The following is a 27,597-nucleotide window of genomic DNA, read 5'->3' as shown; positions in this document are numbered from 1 at the left end:
GACCTCTGCAGTGTGACACTGTAGTTCTTCTCACTAAAGACTACCAAGGTAGAAGCTATTTTCACCCACCTCAAAGTCTAAGCTGGCCGCATGACTTGTTTTGGCTGGTAGAAAGTGGTGGAAGTGACAGTAGATTAGTTCTGAGCCTAGGCCTTAAACGGCTTCTCCTGTTTTCACTTGCTCTTTCATCTGTCATTGCTAGGAGAATAAGCCCAGGCTGGCCTGCTGGAGAGGAGAGGTATAGCAGAGCCAAATAACCTCACTTATCTCAGCTAGTATCTAGACAGCAAGGTAAACTCCAGTTATGAAAGTAAATCAAGACACATTGCAGATATACCTCGCCAACCACCCCAGAAACCTACTCTTGTGTGACACTGAGGTTTGCTGTCTGGCTTTTATGCTACAATATTAGCAATAGATACATGATGACCTTTAACTCATTTTCTTATATCCCAGATATATCAACCAATCCCATGTGTCCTGTAATTTCTACCTACAAAACGTATCTCAAATCTTTCCATCTTTTTTCCATATACATTGCTCTACTCTAATCCAAGCACCATCATCATCTCACCTGAAATGAACTGCCAGTTCCCTACTTCCTCTCTCGACACTTATAATCCATTCTGCAAATATCAGTGGGAGGGATTTTTTTCCAAAACATAAATCAGATCCCTCAGTCATTCCCCTGTTTAAATCCCTGAATATCTTCCCATAGCTCTCAGAACTCAATCCAAACTCCTCACCATGACCTGCAGGCCCCAGCTGATCTGCCTAATATCAGGATGAAAAAGCAGCTTTTATAATACCCTCAAAACCAGTTTCTTCAAAGAAATGTGGAATCCATTTCTATTTAGAAACCTCTGTAGAAAGGTGTTTTGCTATTTTAATTCATGGAATATTATTTTGGTAAATGTACCAAAGTATATCAAAATGTACCAAAGTATATCAAAAACAGTTTCTTAGGCAGACACAGAAATTGGACATAAAGATCTGATTTTACCAAAAGGCAAAAAATTAAGGTGGGGAAGGAATAAAAGGAGAGGATGAAAGGAAAAGTAACAATACATTGGGGATCCAGTGAATCACACTGAAACCACTGAAAGATAAAGTAAGACCTAGAAAAGAGGTCTACATTTGAGGCTATAGGAGCAAAGAGGTCAAAATCATGCTTTGAAAGGATGTGGACATCTGATCTTTAACTTCACACCAATGGCAGAATAGGAAAAAATAATGGGTTACTTCTGAGGTAGGAAGTATAAGCCAGAAGATTAGACACTCCCAAACTTCCTGAGAATTGACATTAATAAGCATTACTTAATATTTGTATGGAATACTTCTGGCTAAAGAATGCTTTTGCATATTTTCCCTGCCTAATACCTGAGGAACTCAGGGTTCAATGGAATTTAATAAACAGAAATTAGTTTTCATCCTGAATTTCTCCAAGCATACTAATTTGATGATTCATAAGGCCTATGAGTTTGTGAGCCTTCCTAGAATGAATTGCCATGATTTGCACTTTTGAAAGAAATATGCTTCAAGAAGCTGACTTCTAGGATCTATACGTTGAAGCATAAAGGATACCACAGATGCAAAACAATGCAAAAAGTGCTAAAACTGTTTGCTGTCGTTAAACAATGTGTTTACAGCCCCAGAATACCAAAGGCAGCACAGAGATATCTAAGAAAGGCACTTGGTGCAGTCATGGACACCAGTAAGACAGGATTCTCATCTCCCAGGAAGTGATGTTAAATGCAGTTTGTTAATGCTCTATCGCTCAACTAATAGATGCTTTCTTTCCGACAGAGCCTTCACTTTCAGCCTCTTGTAATGGGAGGGGAGAGGTGAAAATTTTAAAAAGCTGCTGGATCTGGATATTAGTGGAATTTCTCTCCAATGAACTGACAATGTACAGGTATGACAACATGGCCTGTAGCTCTTCTCGAAGAGAAGAGACTCTGCTGAGAAAATAAAATACAACAAAAATGCTGCAGGAGAGTCTTTCTAACATGCTCATTCCTCTGCCTTCTTTCACTCTGCATCTTTCCCTAGGAACGCCAACTCCATCTTTTTTCTGTGTCAACATTGAGCTTATCCTTCAGATGCTAACTCATTCAGCCTCCCTATTAGGCTCTCAAATGATTACAGGCCCCGAGGATTTTCTCCTTCAATAAATAAGTTCAAATCACAATGATAATTCATTTTCTCTGTATCCCTGAAACATCACACACACCCCCACACACACACACACAAACACACACACACACACACACACACACAGTGTGTATTATCTCAATGAATTGTACCAGAAACTGGAAACCTACTGGTAATCCTTTTTTATGCCTTTTATTTCCCCAACACATTTACCAGTGCCAGAGTTAGATTAGGCCTCCTCTGAAGTATCTCTTGAGTTTGACTATTCCTATCCATCCCTCAGTGCACCTGCTTATAACAGCTATCTCCACTTGTTTGATCTGTGCCTCCCTTTAAAGTGTCTTGCCCAAATCTCCCATTCCAGCATATTATCCACAATGCAGTCTAAGTGGTCTTACTAAAATGCAAATCAGATCACGTCACTCCTCTGAATAAAATATTTCAGTGATTCCCCTCTTCTCATGACAAGGGTCTGGATTTCTGTACGTGGTTTATGATGTTCTACACAATCTGGCCTATGATTATCTCTAGTCCAGTTTCATCTCTAGCTATTTTCTCACCTTACGTTAGCCTCTAGACTTTTGTAAATTCTGCAAGCTGTGCCTGAACTCTTCTACCTGCCCTTTGACTGGCTAACTTTTATATATTTATCGTGTCTCAGCTTAGATACTTCATTTTTTTCCTGGAGCTTCCTAATGCTAGTATCAATATTCTTCCTGGGTGGTACCACAGCATCCTACAGTGATGAGGAGGAGGTGGCCTAGATCCTTCCTTTTCTGGGTAAAGGGTGGAAGCAGTGTGGATTGTTACCATGGTGTGTTCTAATATCCATGTGTCACTATGCCCTTGTTCTTTGTGTCTTCACATCTCCTCCTGTTGCCTTTTAAAGCACTTTCATAGTATGTGGTTTTGCCTAATAAAGCATTCTCATAGCAAAAAAATGTATATATGGTATTGTGCAAATAAATGCACACTCCAAATTAGCGATATATTTATTGAAGTTTAATATTGTGTTTATGATACAGAAGTATTTGCTTTAATTATAAATAAAAATTTATTTTTTTATTGCTGTTTAAGAAGATTTGGATTATCCTTATACTTTGAGGAGAAGTTTCTTATTTGAAGTATTTTGGAAATAGGTCTTTTAACGTGGAAAGATAGATATTAATCTCCCCTTCTAGCTCTCCAAGATTCAACAAAAGTGATTATACCCCCCAAAAAAATGATGGTAGTATTTTATACTACCATCATTTTATAGGCATAGGGTTCTTAGCTGCAAATAATGGAACTAACTCTAATAAAGCAGAATGCAAATATTTTAAATATTAGGGAGGTAACAGAATCTCTGGGATGGCTAAAGGATGGAGCTTGGAGGCTACCCAGCCAGTAACAATTTTCCAGGCTCCACAGTGGAATGGAGACACTACAATTGCCCTGGGTGGGCAGAGATATTATGGAAGCTGATCCCCAGGTGCTACCACTAGGACTTCTACCACTGTCCCTAATGGGTGGAGCCCATCACATGCCTATGCCCTCACTGTAAGGAAATGAAGTATTGTTGTATATCTTGGGAAGCACTTGGATTAATTGTTATACAGTTTTGTTGAAGAAGACCCCTACGGTAAGTAGCCATAACTACTAACTGAATTTAAAATTGTTAATGAGTTTCTCAAAAAAATAATAAGATTGTCAGCTGGCGTAGTATATATCTTGCCTGTTTTCCAAGGACTTCTTTGGGCAGCACCATGTCTGTGCTGGCAAACAACTGAGACTTAATGAAAGAATGTGGAGATATGAATGAATTAGTGCTGTATACTCTCTGAGTGCCAAATATATACCAATGGACAATAAGGTCAGGCAGAGAACAGACAGGCATTAGTGACAAGCAAAGATATGCAGAATTTCATTCTCAGCAAATCAGAAGTCCTCAACCTGGTTGGAAGAATATTGGTACTGAATGCTATCAATAAGGTGGCCAGAGAGGGTTAGAGGTGCACAATGTGCTTCCATAACATTCTATACTTCTCCAATCTCAGCACTAATCAAAAGTTGTTGAATAGTTTGTTTCCTGTAACTCTTACAGAGTTATAAGATCTGTGAAGACAGGGACAGGGACAATACCCATCTCTGTCTGGTTCATAGATAGTATGTTTATAGATATTTTTAAACATAGGTGAGTGAATGAATGAGGGTGAGAATGAAGGCACAGAGGCATTACAGGGAGGTGGGCCCCAGAGAATGGTGCCAAGGTCCAGTGGGGTGACTGGGATCAGCTCAGGCCTGATGCTGGCCACTCCCACCTGGGTCCTTTCTTTCTAATCTGTTCTCATTCTCCTTGGGAAGGATTGAGGTCTCTGGAAAACAGCCAAATAACTGTTATGGGAACAGCAAGCCCAAATAAAGCTCAAGCATCAGGAGGATCTGAGAGCTGAAAGCAACTTCTGTTCCCCCTCCCTCAGCTGAAGGGGTGGGAAAGGGCTCCCAAAGCCATAGCTCCTTTTAGGGGATTTAGAAGGCATAAAAAGGCCCCTGGCTGGGAACTTGCTTCTTCATTCTGCAGTTGGTGCCAGAACTCTGGATCCTGAACTGGAAGAAAATGTCTATCCAGTAAGTATTTCTGGGAGACTTTTTAAAAACACCTTAGTGGATTCATGATAAATGCGCTATTTCAAGAGCTCCTGAAGAGAAGGCATTGATTCACGACCTGTTTAGGAAAGACCCTTAAAATTTGGTGGGGACATTTTTTCCTGCTTATGTATTAAAGCAACTCTCTAGAATTCAGGTCCAAATTATGGGGGATTTGTGTGACTTAGCCCAGGGTTTGGAAGCAGTCTTGAGTATGGGGATTTCAGACAGACTCGGGCTCCACTTCTTGCCCAGTCATTTCCTAGCATGTGACTTTGGACAAATTACCTAACTTTTTAAGTCTAGCTTTTCCCGTATATAGAAAGATGTCACAACAGCTTTTACTCCATTATGTTACTGTGAGATTTAAAAGAGCTAATACCATGCAAAGTTCTTTTTATGGTATGCAGGACATAGTAATTGCTGAGTAAAAGGTAATTATTATAATTGAGTCTGGTCAGAGATTCCACTTTTTTAAGTTATAAAATGAAACTGAACGGAGGAGGTAGAAAATAAACAAAAATAAAGAACCTGAATCTCCTGGTCTGACTATGATGAAAAAGTACTGTAGGTCTTGGGGATTGGTAGAAAAATGAGATCATGGGGGGAAATTATGGTATAATATGAGTGGATAATGAAAGATGAGGTACCCGACCCAAAAAGCTGTCATCTCCCAACCCCTAGGAAGGAGATAAATGAGTCTCTCCTTGAGGCAAGAAAATCAATGATGCAGTGAGCTGAGCATGTTGATAGGGTGGGAGAATACTGTGGGAAGGACCCTGTTTAGTAACAAATTTTAGGAAGTGAAGTGATGGCAGTAGGATTGATTGATTTGTATTCCGAAGTAAAGAAAAACTGCAGAGGACAGGATTAAGTTCACTGTGACCACAGAGGTCATTTCTCTTGACATCAGAGCAGTGATCTGGGACCCCCTTCCATACCTGAGTAGTCTTCCCCATCCCCAGCCTCATGTGCTCCTCCCTCCCCCGTTCCCTTCCCCGTCCCCTTCCCCGGCTCCCGCCCCTCCGTCCCCTCAACCGACGGGCTGAAACTAGACTGGTAGGAGAGAACAGGCTTTGAGCCAGTCCTAGAGTGCCTTGTCTCCTGCAGCTCTGCCTCTATCTCTGCAGACTTGGAGCGTCAACATGGGCTTCTTCCTTATTCTTCCACTATTTCAGGGTCGAGCATCCTGCTGGTGGTTACAAGAAACTGTTTGAAACTGTGGAGGAACTGTCCTCGCCGCTCACGGCTCATGTAACAGGTTGGTCTCGCCCATCTTTAAACCATCCTCTTTTATGTCAAAGTCTCTCTTCTCTGGCTTCCTATTCCTTGGCATCTCTCAATGCAGACTCCCCCTGCGGGTCACAGGGAGAGAGATCAGGTGGTTTGAGCTTTTTATAGCAAGAACCCATTTTCTTTCATTTGCCTTTACTTTATTTCTCTAAGGTAGAAAAACGCTACCTAATTGGAATTCCGTAAGGATCAGGATTACACCTTTGTCATCTTCAAACTGTCAGTGCCTAGTTCAGTGCCTGGCACATAGTAAATGTCCTATAAATATCTGTTCCATAGGTGTCTGAATAAATGAAGGTCCAGGGACAAGCACCTGGGAATGTGAAAGGGTGGTGGGTTTCATGCCCATTTTATTAGAGGAATGTTGGTTCTGCTGGGAGGCAGATGTAGATGCAAACCTAACTCTATCATTTCACTGTCTGTGAATCCTCTAAGTTACTTCAACATTCTGAGCCTCAATTCCCTTATCTACAAAAGCCCAAAATTTACCTCACGAGGATTTTGTGAAAATTAAGTGGAGTAATGTAAATAGAATGATTCATGCGATATCCAACACAAAGTGATCAATAGACAGTAATTATTACTATCAGTATCATTATTAGCTATAGGAAATAATCCATTTGCTTGAAAAAATTCACTGGTAAGAATCAAGGAAACACTGTCAAGCACTCCCTTTCTCAAAGGATAAATCTACCTGGGTTTTTAGGGACAAACCTAACTGTGAAAGCTGAGAGGCCTTAAGGACTCTCTTGGGTACCCCACATTTTGCAGATGAGGACACTGAGGTCCAGAGATGACATGTGAGCTGATCCTAAACCAGAAGTCAGGTCCCTGACATCCAACCCTGTGGACTTCCTGCTACAGCAGATTGACTTTCATCCAGGCAGTAGCTCACACTCACAGAGGGATATAGCTCTAGATTTTAAAGAGCCAGGATTCCTGTTTATTCATTTAAAAAGTTTTTTTCTATAGACACATCTTTTTAAAATATATTTATTCCCGTTCTTAATCCATCCTTCTACTCCTCACTCTACTAAAATATATCAAGAAACTTGAAAATCTTCTTCAAAATGAGATGGCAAAAGGCAAATGGATTGGTGTTTGGGGAGATCTAGGTGGAGAGTCCCTGTCCTCTCAAGATGCTTCTCCCTCACTCCTTCCAACCCTTTATCCACACTCCGGGGCGTCACCACATTTCCCACAGTGTGGTCTCCTAGTGAAGGAGAGTCAAGTCAGCAGACATTTTCTCAGTGCTGTCCAGCGCGAGGGCTGGGAATGAAAATCACTGCCAGCTCTATGAGGAAGAAGCTGCCCAATCAGGCTGCTGATACACTCTGCCTTACCAAGGACAAGCCCAGCCCAAGGCAGGGATAAGAAGCAACGTTCTTTCTCCCCTCATCACAGGCAGGATCCCCCTGTGGCTCACCGGCAGTCTCCTTCGATGTGGGCCAGGACTCTTTGAAGTTGGATCTGAGCCATTTTACCACCTGTTTGATGGGCAAGCCCTCCTGCACAAATTTGACTTTAAAGAAGGACACGTCACATACCACAGAAGGTAAAGCAGCACTCCATGCCCCTCCTCCTCCCCTAAGTAGGGCCTAGCTCAGCTCCTCCTCCCATGTGAGTTTTAACCTCTGGACCCAGGAGGCAACCTATATACGTACTTTCTCAGAATGTACCTGGGCCAGTGTGTCTGCCTGGACACGAGGGAATACTATCATGGAATAAAGGAGAAGCTAAAGCCTAGGGCTTTGGGGTCCAACATGCGTGGCTTTAAACCCCGTATTCAACAGGCATGACTTGCCTGGGGTAACCTTTGGCAAGATGTTGACCTCCAATTCTTGGTTTTATAATTAGTAAAATAGGAGACATAATAGAATCTACCTCATACGTTCATTACAAGCATTAAATGAGAGCACAGTGTCTAGCACACACAAAGCACTTCATAATAATAGCTATTGTGATGCTTGTTATTATTATTAAACCATGGCCATCTTGATTCCTTTTTCTTTTTATAAAATTGGAAAGGCCACTGGTAAGAGGGTATTGAAGGACAGAGCATGTCACGATGATACCAGAAAGAGAAGTTTTCTGAAAACAAGAGATTATTGAAGCTCTAAATCGTCATTCCAGGAAACCCCTGTTAACGAAGTATTAACAAATACTTTGTCTTCTGCTTTCACGTTCAAGCCTATTAGTGGCTTTGCTGATCACCACAGATTTCAGGCATTTTGACAAGACCTGTAAAGGAACAGTGAAAGGGGACTTGAAGCAGGACAAGTTGTGTGATAACAGAAGAGAAACAGATGATGTCAAGCAGAAATGTAGCCATGACAGCTTAGTGTGGAGTTCATATAAAGCTTCATATACCTTCGACAGATCAGGACACTCTTTCTTCTTCATAAAAGTGTGACCGGGCGTGTTGGCTCACATCTGTAATCCCAGCACTTTGGGAGGCCGAGGTGGCCGGATTACTTGAGGTCAGGAGTTCAAGATCAGCCTGGCTAGCATGGTGAAACCCTATCTCTACTACAAATACAGAAAAATTAGCCAGGCGTGATGGTGCATGCCTGTAGTCCCAGCTACCTGGGAGGCTGAGGCAAGAGAATAGCTTGAAACCAGGAGACAGAGGTTGCAGTGAGCAGAGATTGCGCCACGGCACTCCAGCCTGGGTGACAGAGTAAGACTCTGTCTCAAATAAATAAATAAAAGTACAAAATCAGATTGTAACTGGCTGTCCACATGAGAAATCCTGGACAAGGTATGCTATCTACTCTAAGACCTGTCTGGGCAAGAGATAGAATTCAAGAACACTTAATTTTTAAAACAAAATAAATGTTAAAATTGAAGAAAAACATAAAAGAGACAGAGAGAGATTGAGAAGAATATAATTCAGCACACCATGTGTGGAATTTCCCCAGTAAGTTTAGGTTGACAGGTTGTAGGTGACGGGGGTGGGGGTCCTTTGTGAACTTCCCCCGGGGCTGCATGGTGTGATACAGAAAGTTCATGCTGTCCAGCTCTGACCAACTAGGATTCTAAACCAGCTTGGCTACATATGCCAACCACTTAACTCCTCTGAACCTCAATTTCCTCATATGTGAGGTTTAGAAGACAGAAATGTAAACTCGTGGGACATTGTGTCTGCCCTGCTTGGTCACCCCAAGAAAGTGAGCTAATAAAACCCTTCATTCTTCATGTTGTGCATTTATGATTGTGACTTGATGAAGACACATAGAATGCCCATTCTAAGCTCCACATGGGTTGTACGGATTGCTCCTGTCTATACCCTTCCTTATGTTTCAATGTCCTTCAGGTTCATCCGCACTGATGCTTACGTACGGGCAATGACTGAGAAAAGGATCGTCATAACAGAATTTGGCACCTGTGCTTTCCCAGATCCCTGCAAGAATATATTTTCCAGGTTACTGAACCCAAACTGAATGTTACTCAAGACATTTTACATTAGCCCTTTTTCTCTCATGGCTTGAAAATTACTGGACTGAAAAATTCATTTGCTTCTACAGGTTTTTTTCTTACTTTCGAGGAGTGGAGGTTACCGACAATGCCCTTGTTAATGTCTACCCAGTGGGGGAAGACTACTACGCTTGCACAGAGACCAACTTTATTACAAAGATTAATCCAGAGACCTTGGAGACAATTAAGCAGGTAGGACACAGTGCTAGGTGATGTTCGGGAATTTAGAATTTGGAACTTAAAATTAAATCAACATAAATTATTCATGCTGTGAATGTTTGATTCTGACTTGATGAAGACACACAGAATGACCATTCTAAGCTCCAAATGGATTGCACTGATTGCCTCTGTCTATGATGCTTTCCTGCAATTGGCGCAATTTGGTGAAAAGAACATGAGAGCCAGATTAAGTTTCAAATCCTAGCGTTGTCAACAATGACTAGCTATTTGACATAGGACAAACATCGTTTCTTCATCTATAAATTTTTAAACACTTACATGGATTGGAGAAAACCCATATAAAATGCCTAATATATTCATTCATTCATTCATGACATAAATATTTATTGAGTGCTTTCCACATTCAGAATTTATGCTAGATGCAAGGGATAGATCAATAAGTAGGATAACATGGTCCCTGTGTTTCATAGCTTTTATAAGCTAGCATGAACCTGGTAAATACTGGGTGCTCAAGAAATTATAGCTACTGATACTGAAAATCATGCTATTTATGGTTCTAGGCAAGTATGTTGCACTAATTTGCCCCTTCTTATAGATACTTCTTATGAGAAATAAAGCTATATCTTGAATGAAATAGCATAGAACAAAATTTCAGCAATATTAGGAAGTGACAAATTTTACTGAGACCTTAGGGAATCTCAATGCAGCAGTCCTCAGATACACATTTTGAACCAATATTTATTAAGATACACCTACTTACAAGGCATTGTTCTTATCATCAGGTGACTTAATGTCTAGGTGGAGAAATGAAATATATAACTGTAATAGGACAAAGAATATGATAAGTCTTTTAAGAAGGAAAATCTTTTAAGAAAGCACAAATACTAAAGGAATAACTTCTGGAAATAGTTGGCAATGCAAGGTGGGACAGGTGAAAGAAGGTTTAAAGGGAAAGGTTTTGGGCTGGAAGTTGAACGAGAGGTATGACTTCAGGGAATTTAGGGGAAGGATATGCTAGACGGAGGGGGTAAGGCGATCAAAGGCATAGAGGTAGAAGGTGTTCGTGAAAACTGGAGAACAATCTCCTTTGACTAGACTTGCAGCATTTCTCAGTGGAGGTACTAGTATGACATTAGGCAGGGGGTGACTCATCATTATGGGGACATCCCCACACATAGGAGAGGTTTGGCATCCCTGGCCTCATCCACTAAACACCAGTCATGTTTTCAATCATTGTACTAACCCAAAATGCTCCTGACATTTCCATATCTTCCCCTAGCAGGCAATAACACTCCCAGTGGAGAACTGGTTGCCTAGAGTAGTTAATGTCAGGGGAATAGTGAGACACAGGGTAGGATGAAACTAAAAGCTTGAATAATTGGCTAAACATTTGGAATATGTTGTTTAGCTAATGGGAAGCTACTGAAAGTTTTTGCTCAAAGAAGTAGTATGAGTAGGGCTATACTTCAAGATGTTTATTTGGGGAGCCATGTGTGAGCTATATGGGAAGGTAAAAGAGATACAGTATAGCTGGGAGACCAAGAGGTGAAATTGAAGGCCAGAACCACAAACACAGTACTGGTAAAAATAAGAAGAAAAAAAATAGTCTCAACATTGAGTCTCAATAGCACAAGTTGATCTATAATTCTCAACAGACTATTTACTGTGTCTTAACATATACTCCCCACAGCCCTTTCTTGTTTATACTGTGTGTGTAACCATGCACAAGTGTGAGTGTAGCTCCTTTAGAGAAGAACAAAACCTGAGTTTCTAAGTCATTCCTTTGACTTTAACAGGGAATCTGTATTACAATTACATGGTATTTTAATGAGAAATATAGAAGCTATGGTATGGCTCCAGAGTAGACTTTATTAGGAAGGGGTCAGGTTCCATTGTTACTAGCACTGTAAAATGTAATTTTAAAAATGTGAAATTTTTGATTGTTTACTGTTATTAACCAGTGCCTTTGCCTCCAGACTGATTCCCTTAAATACAATTTATTTAAGGCAGCAGTAGGAAATTTTAAAATGTAAATATGAAATTATTACTTCACCTAGGGAATCCATAACTTCCCAAATAAAGTCCAAGTGAAGGTCTTTGTGTCTGGCCCACTCTTATTTCCCCTCCTCTATGCGTGCCCTTCATGGTAGCCAGGTTAAATGACTTGTAATTGCCAAACAGCACACATTATTTCACAAGTCTATGCATTTACAGTAGGCATTTACATTAGGATTCCCACTCCCCGGAACACACTGTCATCCTGCTCCACTTGCTAACTCTACTCACCTTTCAAACATTAGTTGGAGTCATGTTTCTCAGGAAAACTGCCTAATCCCTCGGTCTGGACTAGATGGTGCTTCTCTATGACGCCATTGCACACTCGCAATGCTTTATGCCAGCTTATTGGTCTAATGCAGTGCTGCCAATAGAACTTTCTGCAATAACGGAAATGCTCTATAACTGTGCTATCCCGGTGTTATTAAGCACTTGAGATGTAGCTAATGTGACTGAGGAGCTGAATTTGAAGTTCTATCTAAAAATTAGTGGTCACTATATTAATAGAACAGCACGAGTCTAGAATGAAGTTCTTGAAAGCAAAGATCTTCTCTTTCCTGGGCCCTGATACAGTACAGTACCTGGCACATAGTGAAAGCCCAGAGCATTTGATAAATGATTGATTGAATAAATGAGTATCTTGCTTATTATTTAAATAAGTGTGCTAAAATGTCCTATGCTTTAAAAAAATCCCCCAAATTAAAATAATTTATAAATATATATTCCATTAATTATTCATTCAATAAATCTTTACCAAGTAGGTCCCAGGTAGAAATCTAGTGCTGATTTATCTAGCTCTTTATCCTTAAACAAGACACTTGATCTCTCTGAGACCTCAATTTATCCTTCTGCAAACAGAGATTTGTGTTACATTTGCAGTTCTAAACTTCTTATGAGACATAAAATTGAATTAAATGCTGAATGTTTTGCCTGAAATGTTTATATTTAATTAAAAGAGATCCATGGTTCTCCTAAAGTCTATTTAAATTAAGACTTTCTATACTACATGAAGCTTGAAGTCCCTTTCAGTTCCAAACTCATATAGTACTGCGTGCAAGACACATAGTTGGTATTTACACAGTATCATACAAAATTGCCATTTTTTGAAATCAACAATTTTTGGATATTAGCAATTTTATACAATTAAATCTAATACAATAATAAGTGTATAAAAAAGTCTGAAGACTCAAACTTATGGCTTGAGGTCAGTCTGCATATACTAAAAGTAACTAACCAGAGCCTTGTATAGTACACATCAGATAAAGAGATGTCACAGGTAACTCCAGATTCAGACACATGAGGGGCAGTGTGTTCTGCATGAAGGTGGGAACTCAAGGTGAAAGAGGGTAGAATCCAGAGAGATGAGAAGAAAGAGAAAGTGCACTTAGGGTGAGAGTGGTGACCTCAGACCTAGGGACAAAGGTATAATGTATCTTCCTTCTCTCAACGGGAGGACATTCACTTTACTTCCGTAGGTTGATCTTTGCAACTACGTCTCCGTCAATGGAGCCACTGCTCACCCCCACATTGAAAATGATGGAACCGTTTACAATATTGGTAATTGCTTTGGAAAAAATTTTTCAATTGCCTACAACATTGTAAAGATCCCACCACTGCAAGCAGGTGAGTTTACCAATCTGTCCTCTTCTGAAAACAAGTATCTGTATTGTGAGAAGGTTACTGTGTTGTGAGAAAGATCAGAATATCAGAATAGCATTTTGTGCATAATTAAATTACTCTCAGATTTCAGAAATATTGCCCTCACCCCTACCCTATAAGGGTCCTAATGCCCAAGGGCATCATATCAAAGGATGACTACTTGAAAATACAGAAAGCAAGTGTCCAAGTTCTCTTCTAGAATTTAAAAATGTAGTGTGTATATATACACATATATACACACATAATATATATATATGGATTTGATCATATACAATTTGGATTCAAACTTAGCAAACATTTATTGAGCACTTATCCATGTGCTAGGCAAAACTAAATTAAATAAGCATGTATGTGTGTATAATAGCATACATACATGTATGAGAGTGTACTAAGTATGTTGTGCTTACTTCCCAAAACTACAAACAAATCTGTTAACTCATATAAATACTATAGAAAAAAAAACTACAGCAAAAAGGAGTGTACCCAAGAATTCTCCATTCATTTTCCATTTATTGCCAGGTTCATTGTTCACCACCTTGATGATGGAATTATTTGAACGTATACAGATTTTTGTTTAGTATTATTTAGTACAGTTCTTAAAGTATAGTTCTCGGACCAAGACCATCACCTAGGAAACCGTTAGAAATACAAATCTTGAGCCCTGTCCAGGGCAGACTGAATGAGAAATTGGGGGAGTGGAGCCTGCAATCAGTATTTTAAGAAGCTCTTTATGTGATTCTGATGCACACTAAAGTTTGAGGACATTCACTTTCTAGTGAGTAAATTTTAATGTGTGTTAAGAATTACTGCACAGGGCTATTGACACAAACCCATCTAAACTATATCCTTTGGGCATCTTAAGATGTTGCAAAAGGCATTTTGCCCATTCTGAGGTTTTTTCCCTACTCCCCTGACTTAAAACCCACCTCCAGCTATTACAAGATGTGACTCCACTATACTCCGCTTGCCACACCCTATTTGAATGCACGTTTCCAAATCTGCTGCTATTTGGATTTTCCTGGGTGATTTTGCAGCATCACATGAAATTTCACTAAGAAGTGCAAATGATGGAGAAAATGAAAATAACCTCTCTAAAACAATCAAAATGTGTTTCTTTGCCTGTATAAGCTGTTCTAAATGCTTTGTATTAAAAAAAATAAGAGGCTGTTCCAAAGCCTTTTAAAACCACTTTATTTCAGACAAGGAAGATCCAATAAGCAAGTCAGAGATCGTTGTACAATTCCCCTGCAGTGACCGATTCAAGCCATCTTACGTTCATAGGTAACTTGAAGGCCTGCTATGAATCTTCAGGAAAACTCAAGTTTAAAGATTTGCTTTGCCTACCTTTGATATCAATCCTGATCACAATTTTTTTTTCAGAAAACTAAATTTAAACATAATTAATTTCATGTAGGCACTGTTGATTCTTGTAACTGAGCATACCGCATGTATACAAATTTGTTTGTGACTTGAGAATCAGCCCTTTCATTCACAAGCCCGTTTGTGTTTCTGAACAGTTTTGGTTTGACTCCCAACTATATCGTTTTTGTGGAGACACCAGTCAAAATTAACCTGTTCAAGTTCCTTTCTTCATGGAGTCTTTGGGGAGCCAACTACATGGATTGCTTTGAGTCCAATGAAACCATGGGGGTAAGTCCTAGATATATTTGTTGAGCTTGTGATTCTGAAGAAGGTGTGTTTAATAATGTACACTTTTTTCCTTTTTAAATGCATCAAAATATTTTCCTCATTTTTCAAGGTTTGGCTTCATATTGCTGACAAAAAAAGGAAAAAGTACCTCAATAATAAATACAGGACTTCTCCTTTCAACCTCTTCCATCACATCAACACCTATGAAGACAATGGGTTTCTGATTGTGGATCTCTGCTGCTGGAAAGGGTAAGAAAGGATACTGGATAAATGCGACATCTCCCATTGTTCCTGGAAATTAGGGGCTTTTATGGGGATGCTGCTCTCAATCGGAATCACATCTAAAATAGCAAGAGGTATGCAAAAGTCAAAAATGTAATTGAGAAAGTAGCAGGGAGTTTAGGTAATCTGAACATCAAAACTATGGTTAATGATTGAAAACTAATTGGGTCCACGAACCCCACCTGAAAACAAAAGATTCCGTGACCTCAGAGGTGAACTTAAACTTGACAAAATCACTGGGGAAACTTGAGCCCCATCCTCTCTGAGAAGGGAGAAAAAGGCTTGCGTTTCTCAGACTAGCCAAGTCACTAAAAAGACAACAGCCCCTAAAGACACAAACAGAATGGTGACAGGAAAGAAGAACAGAAAATATCTCAAAGCTGCTGTTACTTAAACAAATCCATTAAACCGGTTTCTTTATTTTCATCCAGTGTGGGCAGGAGGAAATGATCTAATACACCTGGCTCAATAGCAGTTTCTGGGTTGTAGAATAAAGAACAGGCAGGCACTTGTGCTTAAAAAGGCATGAATCATCTCTCTAAAATTATTTGTAATTGCCTGTGCTCATGTTTGACTTTTTATTTTTGCAGATTTGAGTTTGTTTATAATTACTTATATTTAGCCAATTTACGTGAGAACTGGGAAGAGGTGAAAAAAAATGCCAGAAAGGCTCCCCAACCTGAAGTTAGGAGATATGTACTTCCTTTGAATATTGACAAGGTAACCTGCTTCTCCACAGATTTCAGATTTAACCAGAATGTTTCATCTCTCTCAGGAATTGTCCTCCTGCCTCATGTTTATACATAAAGTCTTGAAATTTGAGAGCTAGAAGGAGCTTTAAAAATAATTAAACTTCCTTCATTTTACAAATGAAACTAAAGCTCCGAAGAGTAATGTGACTTAGCAAAAGCAACTACAGCAGAGCCAGGATAAGAACCAGGTTTTTTGATTCTAAATCTGCTGTTCGTGTATCAACAAAATTGTCTTTAAAATATTCTTCCTCGGTGAATAGTGCAGATCCACTGATTCCTATGATACTTTATCAATAATATAAATACTTTAAATAATTTTGAGATGAAGCATCAAAAAGTACCCTCGTAGGGAAATCAGTTCATTGTTTTGGTTTTCTATAAATCTTCTGAAAAATAATGCTAGAGGTTAAAAATCATTACTAACAATAGACAGTCATCTCTTTATTTCTACTTTTTTCTTCCCTGTATTTAGAGACTATCTTTTTAGAATAACCAGAGTAACATCTAGAATTTGCAGTGTGATGGAAATACCAGTAAAAATCAATAAAATATAATTCTAACATATAGATATGTGAATATATGCTTTCTTTTATATCTATTTGCTCCCTGGTTGCACAAAAGGGGTTATTGAAACAGCTACATGGAATGTAAAACTTTGTACCAAAGGCTTAGGTGTGGTGTCGTAGAAAATAAACTCAATTTAGAACCAAACACCACTGCTCTTAAGCAAGTTTGTAAGCTCTGTGAAGAATGAGAAAGAGGGAGGAGATTGAGGTTGAGTTACAGACAGGCAAAAGGGCCTCTATAAAGGCAAGAAGGAGTTAAAAATGCAAGATTTCATCTATAAATATAAAGTAGTTGCTGAGGTTGGTTTATTTAGGGGTGTAGGGAAGATGGGTATTGGGCAGAGACTGGAAAGATAGGTTGGAGCAATATTGCAATGGGCTACATAAGCCTTTGAGTGTTATATAAATAAAGGGAGCCATTTAAATATTTTAAGTGTGTATTTTAAGTGTATTTTAGGACATGATTAGATCTGTGATTCAGAAAGTTTACTCTAGCAGCATCATGGACGACAGACTGGAAAGTGAGGAGTCTAGAGTAGAGGCTAGAAGCCCTATTACAGGATTAATGCAATGAGGGAATAAGTATCTGAGTTAAGAAAATGGTGACTGAGAGATGAAGATGCAAAGCTGAGAAATATTTAGGCAGCAAAATCAACAGCAGTTGGTGTCTAATTACATGTGAGGGGTAAGAGAGAGGAAGGAGTTCAGGATGCCTTCAAGACTTCCACCCTGAGCAGTTGAGTGAATGATGGTATAATTCATTGAACTGAAAACACAGAAGTAAGAGGAGCCCGGCCAGGCGCGGTGGCTCACGCCTGTAATCCCAGCAGTTCGGGAGGCTGAGGCGGGTGGATCACCTGAGGTTGGGAGTACAAGACCAGTCTTATCAACATGGAGAAACCTCGTCTTTACTAAAAGTACAAAATTAGCTGGTCATGGTGGTGCATGCCTGTAATCCCAGCTACTCAGGAGGCTGAGGCAAGAGAATCACTTGAACCCAGGAGGCAGAGGTTGAGGTGAGCTGATATCATGCCATTGCACTCCAGCCTGGGCAACAAAAGCGAAACTCCATCTCAAATAAATAAATAGAAGTTAGAGGAGCTAGCTTGTAGAAAAAAGAGTACATTTTACTTTACAGATGTTAATTTGAAAGTACCCACTAGCCATCTTAGCAAAGCATTCCATAGGCAGCTGCTATACATGGGTCTGGAGCTCCAAAGAAAGGTCATGGAGAGAGATCAGTCTGGGTACCTTAAGGATTTTTGCTTTTCCCTTAGGAAGCATATCACTGACATGTAGTTGAGTGTCCCCAAAATACTCGCCAAATGGATGAGTCAGTTTTTCAGTAAACTCTTATTTTGTTAGTAATGGTAAAAATCACAATCTTCTTTAAATTAAGGGAATAAAAAAGGATCACTTAAATATTCACATTTCAAAATAAAGAAAAAGGAAGGATTTTTCTAACTGTATGGTTATCATTGCCTGAAGAAATATTACCCAATTACAGAATAGGGAACTGTAATAATAACAAATGTCTAACATCATTTAATCTGTCTCCTCTTTCTTCTAATAGTTATTGAGTAGCCACTACAACAGGCATCACACTCTTTGTTTCAGTGGATACATAAAAGAATACACTTCTGGTTCTCATGGAGCCCATTACCTAGTGTATCACAGAGAAAGAAGGCGAATCGGGAATAGCCATGCATGTCAGCACAGGGGTAGTACTCTCAGGAGGGATAAATTGATGTATTAATAGCTAGTCAGATGATAGTGCAGGGGAGATTCATGGAACATAGTTATTTGCAATGGGCAGTAATATGGCAGGTGGAGATGGGATTGAGGCAAAACAATTGAAGACAGAAAGAACGGTTTGAGGACAGACAGAGAAGTGGAGAGGGAGACACGCAGAGAGAATTGGCTATTATAATTGGTGGGAACATAGGCAAAAGTAGTAGAGTAAATGGGATAAAAAGTTATAAAAGTACATTGTAATCTTAGAAGGCTTTAAGGCCAGGCTAAGAAATCTGCACTTTATTGAACTGGTAATGGGAAGACAGTGAAGGTTTTTAAACAAAAGTAAAGCCTATAATTATTGGTATTGAAATGATAATAAAATATATAAAAATAGAGAGATTAGACTGCTAGTGGGGGGAAAATCATACTTTAGAATAGGTTTTTGAAAAGAAACATTTAAAATTTGCTTATTTAAAAAATAAGGAATTTGAAAGCCAGAGAATACTGAGAGAGAAGATAGCCAAGCACAGTAGCTCCAGAAAATACCCACGTATAGAAAATGGTAGAAACAAGAGAAGCCAGAAAAAGAAACAAGAGCCACCAGAAGGCCCTAGTTCCCACTAAGAGAGAGTAATGTCACAAAGATGAGGGCAAGTGAGGGTTATACGGTGCTCACTGCTACAGACAAGTTGAAAAGGCTGAAGACTAAGAATGAAGCATTAGGTTTGGTGATCTCTAAGGGAATAGAGTGAGAGAGACAGAAGTCAGGTTTCAGGGCTCTTAAGGTAAACAGTTGAGTATCTGGAAGCAGTTACTGAATGTACATTTTTTAAAGTTTGGCAATGAAGAGAGAAATAGAAAGGTGTTATGTCCCAGCTACTTGGAAGGCTGAGGCAGGAGGATTGCTTGAGTCCAGGAGTTTAAAGTTACAGTGAGCTGCATGCCATTGCAGTCCAGCCTGGGGAACAGAACAAGACCCTGTCTCAACAAACAAACAAACAAAACAGAACAAGACCCCGTCTCATGAAACAAACAAACAAACAGGAAATCTAATTTAACAAGAAAAATAAGCAAAATAGAGCAAAGTAAACAAATTCAACTTGAAACCACATAAATAATATATTAAACAGAGACATAGACATTTGTACTTATTGTATGCATGTACATAAATATGCATACATGTGCACACCCCTCACTTCTTCCCAGCATCATCACTAAGTACCTCGAGTCCCTTATTTCACAAAATCTTGCAGAATCTTCTCCTCTATTGGCTCCCACCTCCTATCCTTTCCCTATTCTGAAAATCTTCCACTATTTACTTTTAATTCTTAGTCCACCACCAGAAAAATCTCCTGTCTTCTCTTCATAGAATGTTCCCTTCACCTTCTTTTTTTAACCAAAATCTGGCTCTCTCCCCTAAGGACACCAGTCTCCCCAACAGTAATTTCCAGTGGAAGCAGTTTCTCCTCTGCACAGGGTACAGCCCTTTTACCACTTAGCCTGGAGTTGGGGTAGGTGTCCTTCCTCTTTGCTGCTTTCAGATCATTGTTCCCTCTATTCACGCTTAAAATTCCCCAAGTTTTCATCTCATTTTATCTAATCATATAGCCAAGTGATGTGTGTGTGTGTGTGTGTATATATATATATCCTTCATACCCTCGACTTTGCCAGTACTTAAGACTATACTCCTTCCATAATCTCAGTTTCAAGCATGACACGCTCTGACCTTTTATCTTTCAACATCACTTGCCCTACTGCAATTTCCACCAGGAACTTCCAATCCATTGAACACAGTACTTTCTCATTCTCTCTCACTCCGTTGAGGATTTACCTTCTCTCCTCACTCAATTTAAGCTTTACGGTCAACAATTACATCACTTTCTCATGTAGACCTTCGTTTCCCTTGCCTTTTTCTTACTTTATCAAAGTCACTTGTCAAAACCACAACTCTAGTTAAATTCAACTCTCCACCCCCTCCATACTTATACCTCTGAGGCCCAACTAAGTGCAGACAAGGCACAATCATGTTAATGATTGGTCATGTTAATTGGTCCAATTTTAGATGCATGACCACAAATCTTTCTGCTACATTTCCCTGCTTCACTTACTCTCTCACTTTGCTAGTTAAATATTCCACACCTTCTTTCTTTAAACTTTTACCATCTCCCACTTCCCGCCTCCACACTCAGATGCAGCTGATGACTATGTTTCCGTTTTCTCTGAAACAAATGAAAGAAATCAGAAAGGAACCATAGACTTGCCACCACGTCTAGCCACCCACCAGCAGCTGTACTCATACACTGAGTTATCCATCTTCCTATCCAGAATTGATCTCTTTCATCCTCCTTCACCCTCTCAGGGAGATCACTCTCCCAATTCTCCCCATCTTTCCTAGATGACCACTCTCCTACCCTTTTCAATGGATCAGTTTTATCAGGCTCTTACAAAATCCTTCTCTTGACATTTTTGCCCCAACCAGCTACCTTCTCATTCCTCATCTTGTTGGAAGGCCTTGGTTCTCCTATCTTCCATTTCTACACTCACTCGTTGTTAAATATTCATGCCTTATGCATTTACATTTTTAGCTTTTTCTTAAACTCAAGGTTCGTACCTGCTAGTGCCAGCTCCACATCTGTATTTGGATGTCCAATAGACATCTCAAGTCTAATAAGACAAGACCTGAACTTCTCATCTTCCCCCACCAAAAATTTACTCTACCTGTAGTTCCCATCTTTGTTGTGACATCAATCTTGCTTTGTTCAGGTCAAACACCTTGGTGTCATGCTTGATGCCTCTCTCACTTTCATGCCTCTTCCTCATCCCATATCTTATTTAATAGGAAATCTTCTTGACTCTGTCCTCCCCTTCTTCCACTTCTCACTAACTGCAATGCTACTGGCCTAGTATGAACCATTGTTTTCTTTCAACTAGATTACTACAAGACAAACTGGTTTCCCTGATTCCACTCTTGGATCCTCCCTACTAACAAGTCTACCCTAAAAATAAATCATAGCATCTCACTCCTGTGCTGGAAACCCTCCAATGGCTTCCCATCACTCACTCACAGAGAAAGATCAAGTCCTCATAATGACCTACAAGGCTTTGTATAGCCTGGCTCATGACCTCTACACCTTCCTTTCTTATTCTCTCCCCTTACCCAGTCAATAGGATCCACACTGGACTCTCTGATGCTCCTCAAACAAACTCAGCATCCTCCTCCCTCAGGCCTTCACACAATTTGTTCTCTCAGCTTGAATGCTCTTCCCCAGATATGTGCATTGCTAAATTTCTCATCTTCTAAGAGTCTTGTCTCCACTGCCACCTGTTCAGAGACCTACCCTAACCATCTATTCAAATTTTAACCCATTTACCCTTCACATCTCTGATCTTCTTTCCTCTATTCTATTTTTTCTCACCACATTTGTGGTATGTTATAAAATTTATTAATTACATTTATTGTATATCTCCTTGAACTAGAATGTAGGCTTCAAGAGGAGAGGGACTTCACTCTCCAAAATATCCTGAATGCCAAGGATAGAGTCTAGAACAAAATATCTAGTCAAGTATTTGATGAGATTATTAATAAGTAGATATGTGCTTAGAAAAATCTCATAGTGTCCATTGTTTTTATAAAAGAATCAGAAAAATCATGTGTGTGTGACAAGACATCCTGGTAAACATATGGTCCAGTGGGTTTTTTTTCTTTTTGTCAACAAAACTGTAAGGATTTTTTTTTTTCAAGCAAAATCAAAACATATTCTAAGTGTGAAAGAGATATACATTCTTTCATCACTCAGGCAGTTGAAGTCTTTGTTGTTCTGCAGAAAAACATTAACTATTATTATTATCGGTTTTGAGATTTTTGTTTGGTTTTTGTTTTTTTGTTTTGCAGAGGCCTTTCTTGGGAGCCCTAAATTTTCTTCAAGGATGGTCTCATTTTACAGAAGAGAAATTGATGGCCTAAGAGGTTATGTGACTTTCCCAGTGATACATAGCCAGTGACTGACACAGGCACAGATAGCTTTCCCAGTCACATCCCAGGGTCCCTCATCTATAGCTTCCTGCAGTTCCTCCCTGTATGTTGACCTAAAAAAGAACTCAGGAGCCAAGGCTTAGGAAGTCTGCATTTCTGGCTGTTTGAATTCTTTCCTGCTCACTGAGGTTTCTGTTATCTTCTCTCCTAGGCTGACACAGGCAAGAATTTAATCACACTCCCCAATACAACTGCCACTGCAATTCTGTGCAGTGACGAGACAATCTGGCTGGAGCCTGAGGTTCTCTTTTCAGGGCCTCGCCAAGGTGAGATGATCTAGAGGAAACCTCACACGGGAGTGAGCAAATGTTTCCTTCAAAGAGATTAAGAGTTTTCCTATGCATGTGCTCTATTTCGTAGCGTTTGAGTTTCCTCAAATCAATTACCAGAAGTATTGTGGGAAACCTTACACATACGCGTATGGACTTGGCTTGAATCACTTTGTTCCAGATAGGGTAATTAATCCTTCTTACTAATATTTGAACAGTGCTTTGAGTATATGCTAGTCAGGTAGAGCATATTGACTGATTGCTTGATTGATTTTTTTTCTTTCTCACAAACAGCTCTGTAAGCTGAATGTCAAAACTAAAGAAACTTGGGTTTGGCAAGAGCCTGATTCATACCCATCAGAACCCATCTTTGTTTCTCACCCAGATGCCTTGGAAGAAGATGATGGTAATGAAAGCAATTGTTGTGTCTGAATATTCTTCTTACTGCAGTTCTGTATGTTAGTTCATTAGGAAAGGAGTAAGGTTGATTATTCCGTAATACTAAAAAATGATCCTAGGCCGGGCCCGGTGGCTCACGCCTGTGATCCCAGCACTTTGGGAGGCCAAGACGAGCGGATCACGAGGTCAGGAGATCGAGACCATCCTGACTAACACGGTGAAACCCCGTCTCTACTAAAAATACAAAAATTGGCCGGGCGCAGTGGCGGGTGCCTGTAGTCCCAGGTACACAGGAGGCTGAGGCAGGAGAATGGCGTGAACCCGGGAGGCGGAGCCTGCAGTGAGTGGAGATAGTGCCACCGCACTCCAGCCTGGGCGACAAAGCGAGACTCTCTCTCAAAAAAAAAAAAAAAATCCTTAATACTATAAATAGAACAGTACCGAATAATTAAACTTATTTGAAAAGAATTTTCATCTTTTGATCAGGTCTTGTTGATTACCAGTAGAAAAAAAATGTCGAAGCACCATTTGGTGTCAGGATGGAGCATCACTGTCTGCTCTAGATGAGGGAGAGAAGGAAGAAAAAATGGCAACATGAATTCTAGCTTTTTGCCTTTCCTGATGAAGACATATTTCTAAAAAATAGTAATTCTAAGAAGAGAAGCTATAATTCTAAGTATTATAGCAGATACAAGAGAATGAGAAGGAAGCTCTGTAAATCATTTTCATCCGTTCTTTCAGTAAGCTAGGGCTTGAAAAAGACCCAGAGCCACACCAGCAACTCAAATACAGTAACTCAAATTGCAAATCATCAGTGTTAGTTAACTGCTTCTCGGCTGGGACAGGGAGATAGATTACAGTCTATGGGATTAAAATATGGAAAACTACAGAGAAATGAGATAAAGAATTGTAGAGCCATTTCACACTAAATGACTTTATATATCCAGTCAAAACTATAAAAAATTTATTCTCATTTTGTTTGAAGGAAGTCAGCTTCCAGATCAATCTTAGAAACCATACATATGATATATCTTACTACTTTCAAAGTCTTTTCATACACACTTTTCATTTGATCATCACAGTTTTTACAGTATGTACAGCAGGTGCTATATTTTTATGTTACAGATAAGAACAGATCCATTTATTCAGTAAGTATTTAATGAGTACCTACTATGCTGTAGTCATTGTCATAGAATATTGAGATATAGCAGTGAGCAAGACAGACATGACACTCCCTTCTTAGAGCTTACAGTGTAGGTAGGGTACATAAAGAGTTTAAAAGACCTCTTTAGGTGGTCTCATGCCAGGTGGTACAAGAGTCAGAAAAAGAATTCAGGTCATATGGCTTTCTGTATTTGTCAATGTAATACCTCCTATATTATTTCAGTGACATTTAATCTATAGCTTGGCCTTTTAAAAACTCAATATTGCCTTATTTACTTCTGATAAACAGGTGTAGTTCTGAGTGTGGTGGTGAGCCCAGGAGCAGGACAAAAGCCTGCTTATCTCCTGATTCTGAATGCCAAGGACTTAAGTGAAGTTGCCCGGGCTGAAGTGGAGATTAACATCCCTGTCACCTTTCATGGACTGTTCAAAAAATCTTGAACATACTCTAGCAAGATATGGTTTTGGTAGCAAAACCAAGAAAATCAGCTTCAGGTCTGCAATCAAATTCTGTTCCATTTTAGCCTGCTATATGTCATGGTTTTAACTAGCAGATGCACACAATTTTGCAATGTTTTACAGAAAGCAGAGTTGAGCAAGCAATTCCTTTATCAAAAAAAAAAAAAGCACATATTTAGATAATCATACTTCCTCTGTGAGACAGGCCATAACTGAAAAACTCTTAAATATTTAGTAATGAAATAGGAAATGAATGTGGACTTACTAAATGGCTTTTAATTCCTATTATAAGAGCATATTTTAGGTACCTATCTGCTCCAATTATATTTTTAACATTTAAAAACCAAAGTCCTCTACACTTGATTTATATTGTATGTGACTTTGCTGAGTCAAGGAAGTATTATGCAATAAGGCTTAATTACTAAATGTCAAACCAAACTTTTTCTCAAACCAAGGACTATCATCTAAGAGTAATTGCGGTAATTATTTTGCATATATGTAACTACTCAAAAGATTATGAAGCTTATGAATGTTAACCTTTCCACTTATTACAAGCAAGTACTATCATTTCTGATTTTATAATAAGAAAATCTATGTTTAATCAACTGAGGCCTCTCAACTAAATAATATCTCAGAGATTAAGTTACATATTAAAAGCTATGTAACATAAAAGCAAGTACATATAGTAGTGACTATATTTTAAAAAAAGAGCATAAAATACTTAAAAATGTAATATTTACTTAAAATCAGATTATGGGATAATGTTGGGGGATTATACTTTATTGCATCTTTTTTGTTTAATTATATTTAAGCATTGTGCAATCATTCAGGAAAAATATTAAATTATTAACATGCAAGTATTAATACATTTTAAGCCTTTTGTTTTTAAATTTCTTTTGTTCTAGAGATTATTTAAAAATAAATATTGACAAAAATAATGTTCTATATCTGAATTCTAGTATCTGTTTTAAGCTCGAAAGCATTACATACCACGATGCCTAAGATGATCGGCATGGTGTTTGACGAGGTAAAAACAGGTTGAAGGAACAAGCTAACCAGGGTACCTGATGTATCCATTTGGTCTTTATTTAGATAAGATGCAAACTCATTTTTTAAATTACAAATAGTAAAGCATACTTTTCAAAGAATACCTAAAAATACAAAAAAGTAGAAATTGTAAAGTAAAATCATCCAGAGCTCATCTAAGTTCAACTGCTCTTAAGATTTGGGTACTGGTCTTTTTCTTCTTTTCTATTCCTGTGGATTTTTTATGTAATCATTATTTTTCCATCAGTAATTACTAGATAGAACTAAAAATCTCAAAAAGAAAGAAAATGCCAGGGAACTGCATGGAATATGTCACTGTAGATAAATATCAATCCATTGGTTTCTGTCTTTAGACATGATATATGAACAGAATTCCACAAAGAAAACTATTTTTCTATTTTTTAAAAAATGTAGAAAATTAATTACTGAAAAATTACTAAGTTTTAGACTTAAAGTCTTCAAATTACAAAAAAAAAAAAAAATCCTACAATTCCACTTCCTACCCTTGCCAATCAGTGATTCCCTGGCTTCTTCCCATTCATTTTTCATGAAGCAAGTCTCACAATTCAAGGTGACCATATCTCCTCCTGCTGTACAATCCCCTTTAGAGGTAACCAATGTGTGAAGAAAGGAAAGAGGCAAATCTACGATAACATTCTGCTAATACCATTTCACCATCATTGGCATTCTCAATTACAATTATCACTAAGATTAGAGCAAGGAGACTTAGGAGCTACTTTTCAAGTGCAAGATAGACTATAAGCTTTAAAAACTTAAATTAGAATAAGAGATATTTAAGTCATGCAGGAGAGATTAACTTGTAAATTTGGACTTTCTAGGAAACACCTACTCCTCTGAGGGATCTAGAGAATCATGTCCCATCTATAAAAAACAAAACCCTTTTTAAGAAAAATAACTCAATTGAATTAATATAAATTAACCTGTTCATAAGTAGCTATTTTAAAATAACAAGCTGTTTGAAGGTTATGTTTTCTTCCATTTTTGGTGCCTTATATTTGCCACAGCCAAGGCGAAAAGATAATAAAATCTTTGACATAATATCATCAAGGGGTAATCAGTAACTGATAACTGCCTCATGGCAGATAATCTAGACAGTCCCTGTCCTATATTCTAAAGTAGAAAAGACCAACAGACATCAAAGGGAGTCTGTCTTCCAAGGATTCTATGGCAGTATTACTCCACTATCCCACTGTCTGGCTGAGGAGCTAAATGCAGTATTTTCTTCTGTTCAACCTAATAGGAAGAGTATCAATGATTAAAGATTGTAAACACATCTCCTAAGGAATACCAAATCTGGTGCAATGCAATCTCAATGGGAAAACAATCTCTGAAAGACAAGAGAAAAAAAAAACTCATTTATCCAGTTTTTTAAGATAAAAAACTTAAATTACTAAGCATTTTTATTCCTCATACTACACCCATCATGGTACTATTTTCACCATTTTAAAGAAAAGGGAGGCCACTTACTTTCCTAATGACCAATAAAACCTACAATTTTGTAGAATTCTGTGAATTTCATAGTAGGAACAGATAATAAGTGTTAATATATATTCACCTAATAGATCCCTAAAATACATGAAGCAAAAACTGAGAGAATGCAAGGGAGAAAGAGATAATTCAACAATCATAGTTGGAGCCTATTTAATGCCTCATTTTCAATATTGGACAGAGGAACTATGCTGAATATCAAAAAGGAAACAGAACTTTAACAACACTATGAACCAAACAGGTCTAACAGACATCTATAGAGGAATCCACCTAACAATAGCAGAATA

At 38.7% G+C, this 27,597-nt stretch overlaps 1 protein-coding gene across 1 annotated transcript; it reads left to right on the top strand.

The window, feature by feature from the left end:
• The first annotated feature begins 1,870 nt into the window (after nucleotides 1–1,870).
• RPE65 (retinoid isomerohydrolase RPE65) lies at nucleotides 1,871–25,692 on the top strand. The gene is made up of 15 exons (XM_017962427.1): nucleotides 1,871–1,915; nucleotides 4,715–4,761; nucleotides 5,958–6,040; nucleotides 7,477–7,627; nucleotides 9,389–9,496; nucleotides 9,600–9,741; nucleotides 13,260–13,407; nucleotides 14,643–14,724; nucleotides 14,961–15,093; nucleotides 15,203–15,342; nucleotides 15,966–16,095; nucleotides 22,615–22,729; nucleotides 22,824–22,918; nucleotides 23,027–23,138; nucleotides 24,585–25,692. Exons 2-15 carry the CDS (start codon nucleotides 4,751–4,753, stop codon nucleotides 24,734–24,736), a joined length of 1,602 nt encoding a protein of 533 aa, XP_017817916.1. The 5' UTR covers nucleotides 1,871–1,915; nucleotides 4,715–4,750; the 3' UTR covers nucleotides 24,737–25,692.
• Nucleotides 25,693–27,597: the final 1,905 nt, after the last annotated feature.

The sequence above is a fragment of the Papio anubis genome, chromosome 1, assembly GCF_008728515.1.
Source record: "Papio anubis isolate 15944 chromosome 1, Panubis1.0, whole genome shotgun sequence".
NCBI classification, from domain to species: domain Eukaryota; kingdom Metazoa; phylum Chordata; class Mammalia; order Primates; family Cercopithecidae; genus Papio; species Papio anubis.
Note: the sequence above shows the minus strand (reverse complement) of the source record. Positions and strands in the feature narration are given on the sequence as shown.

Coding starts and splice junctions, on each gene's coding strand:
- RPE65 (XM_017962427.1), top strand. Junction 6,041..7,476: donor GCTCACGGCTCATGTAACAG/GTTGGTCTCGCC, acceptor CCCTCATCACAG/GCAGGATCCCCCTGTGGCTC. Junction 7,628..9,388: donor CACGTCACATACCACAGAAG/GTAAAGCAGCAC, acceptor AATGTCCTTCAG/GTTCATCCGCACTGATGCTT.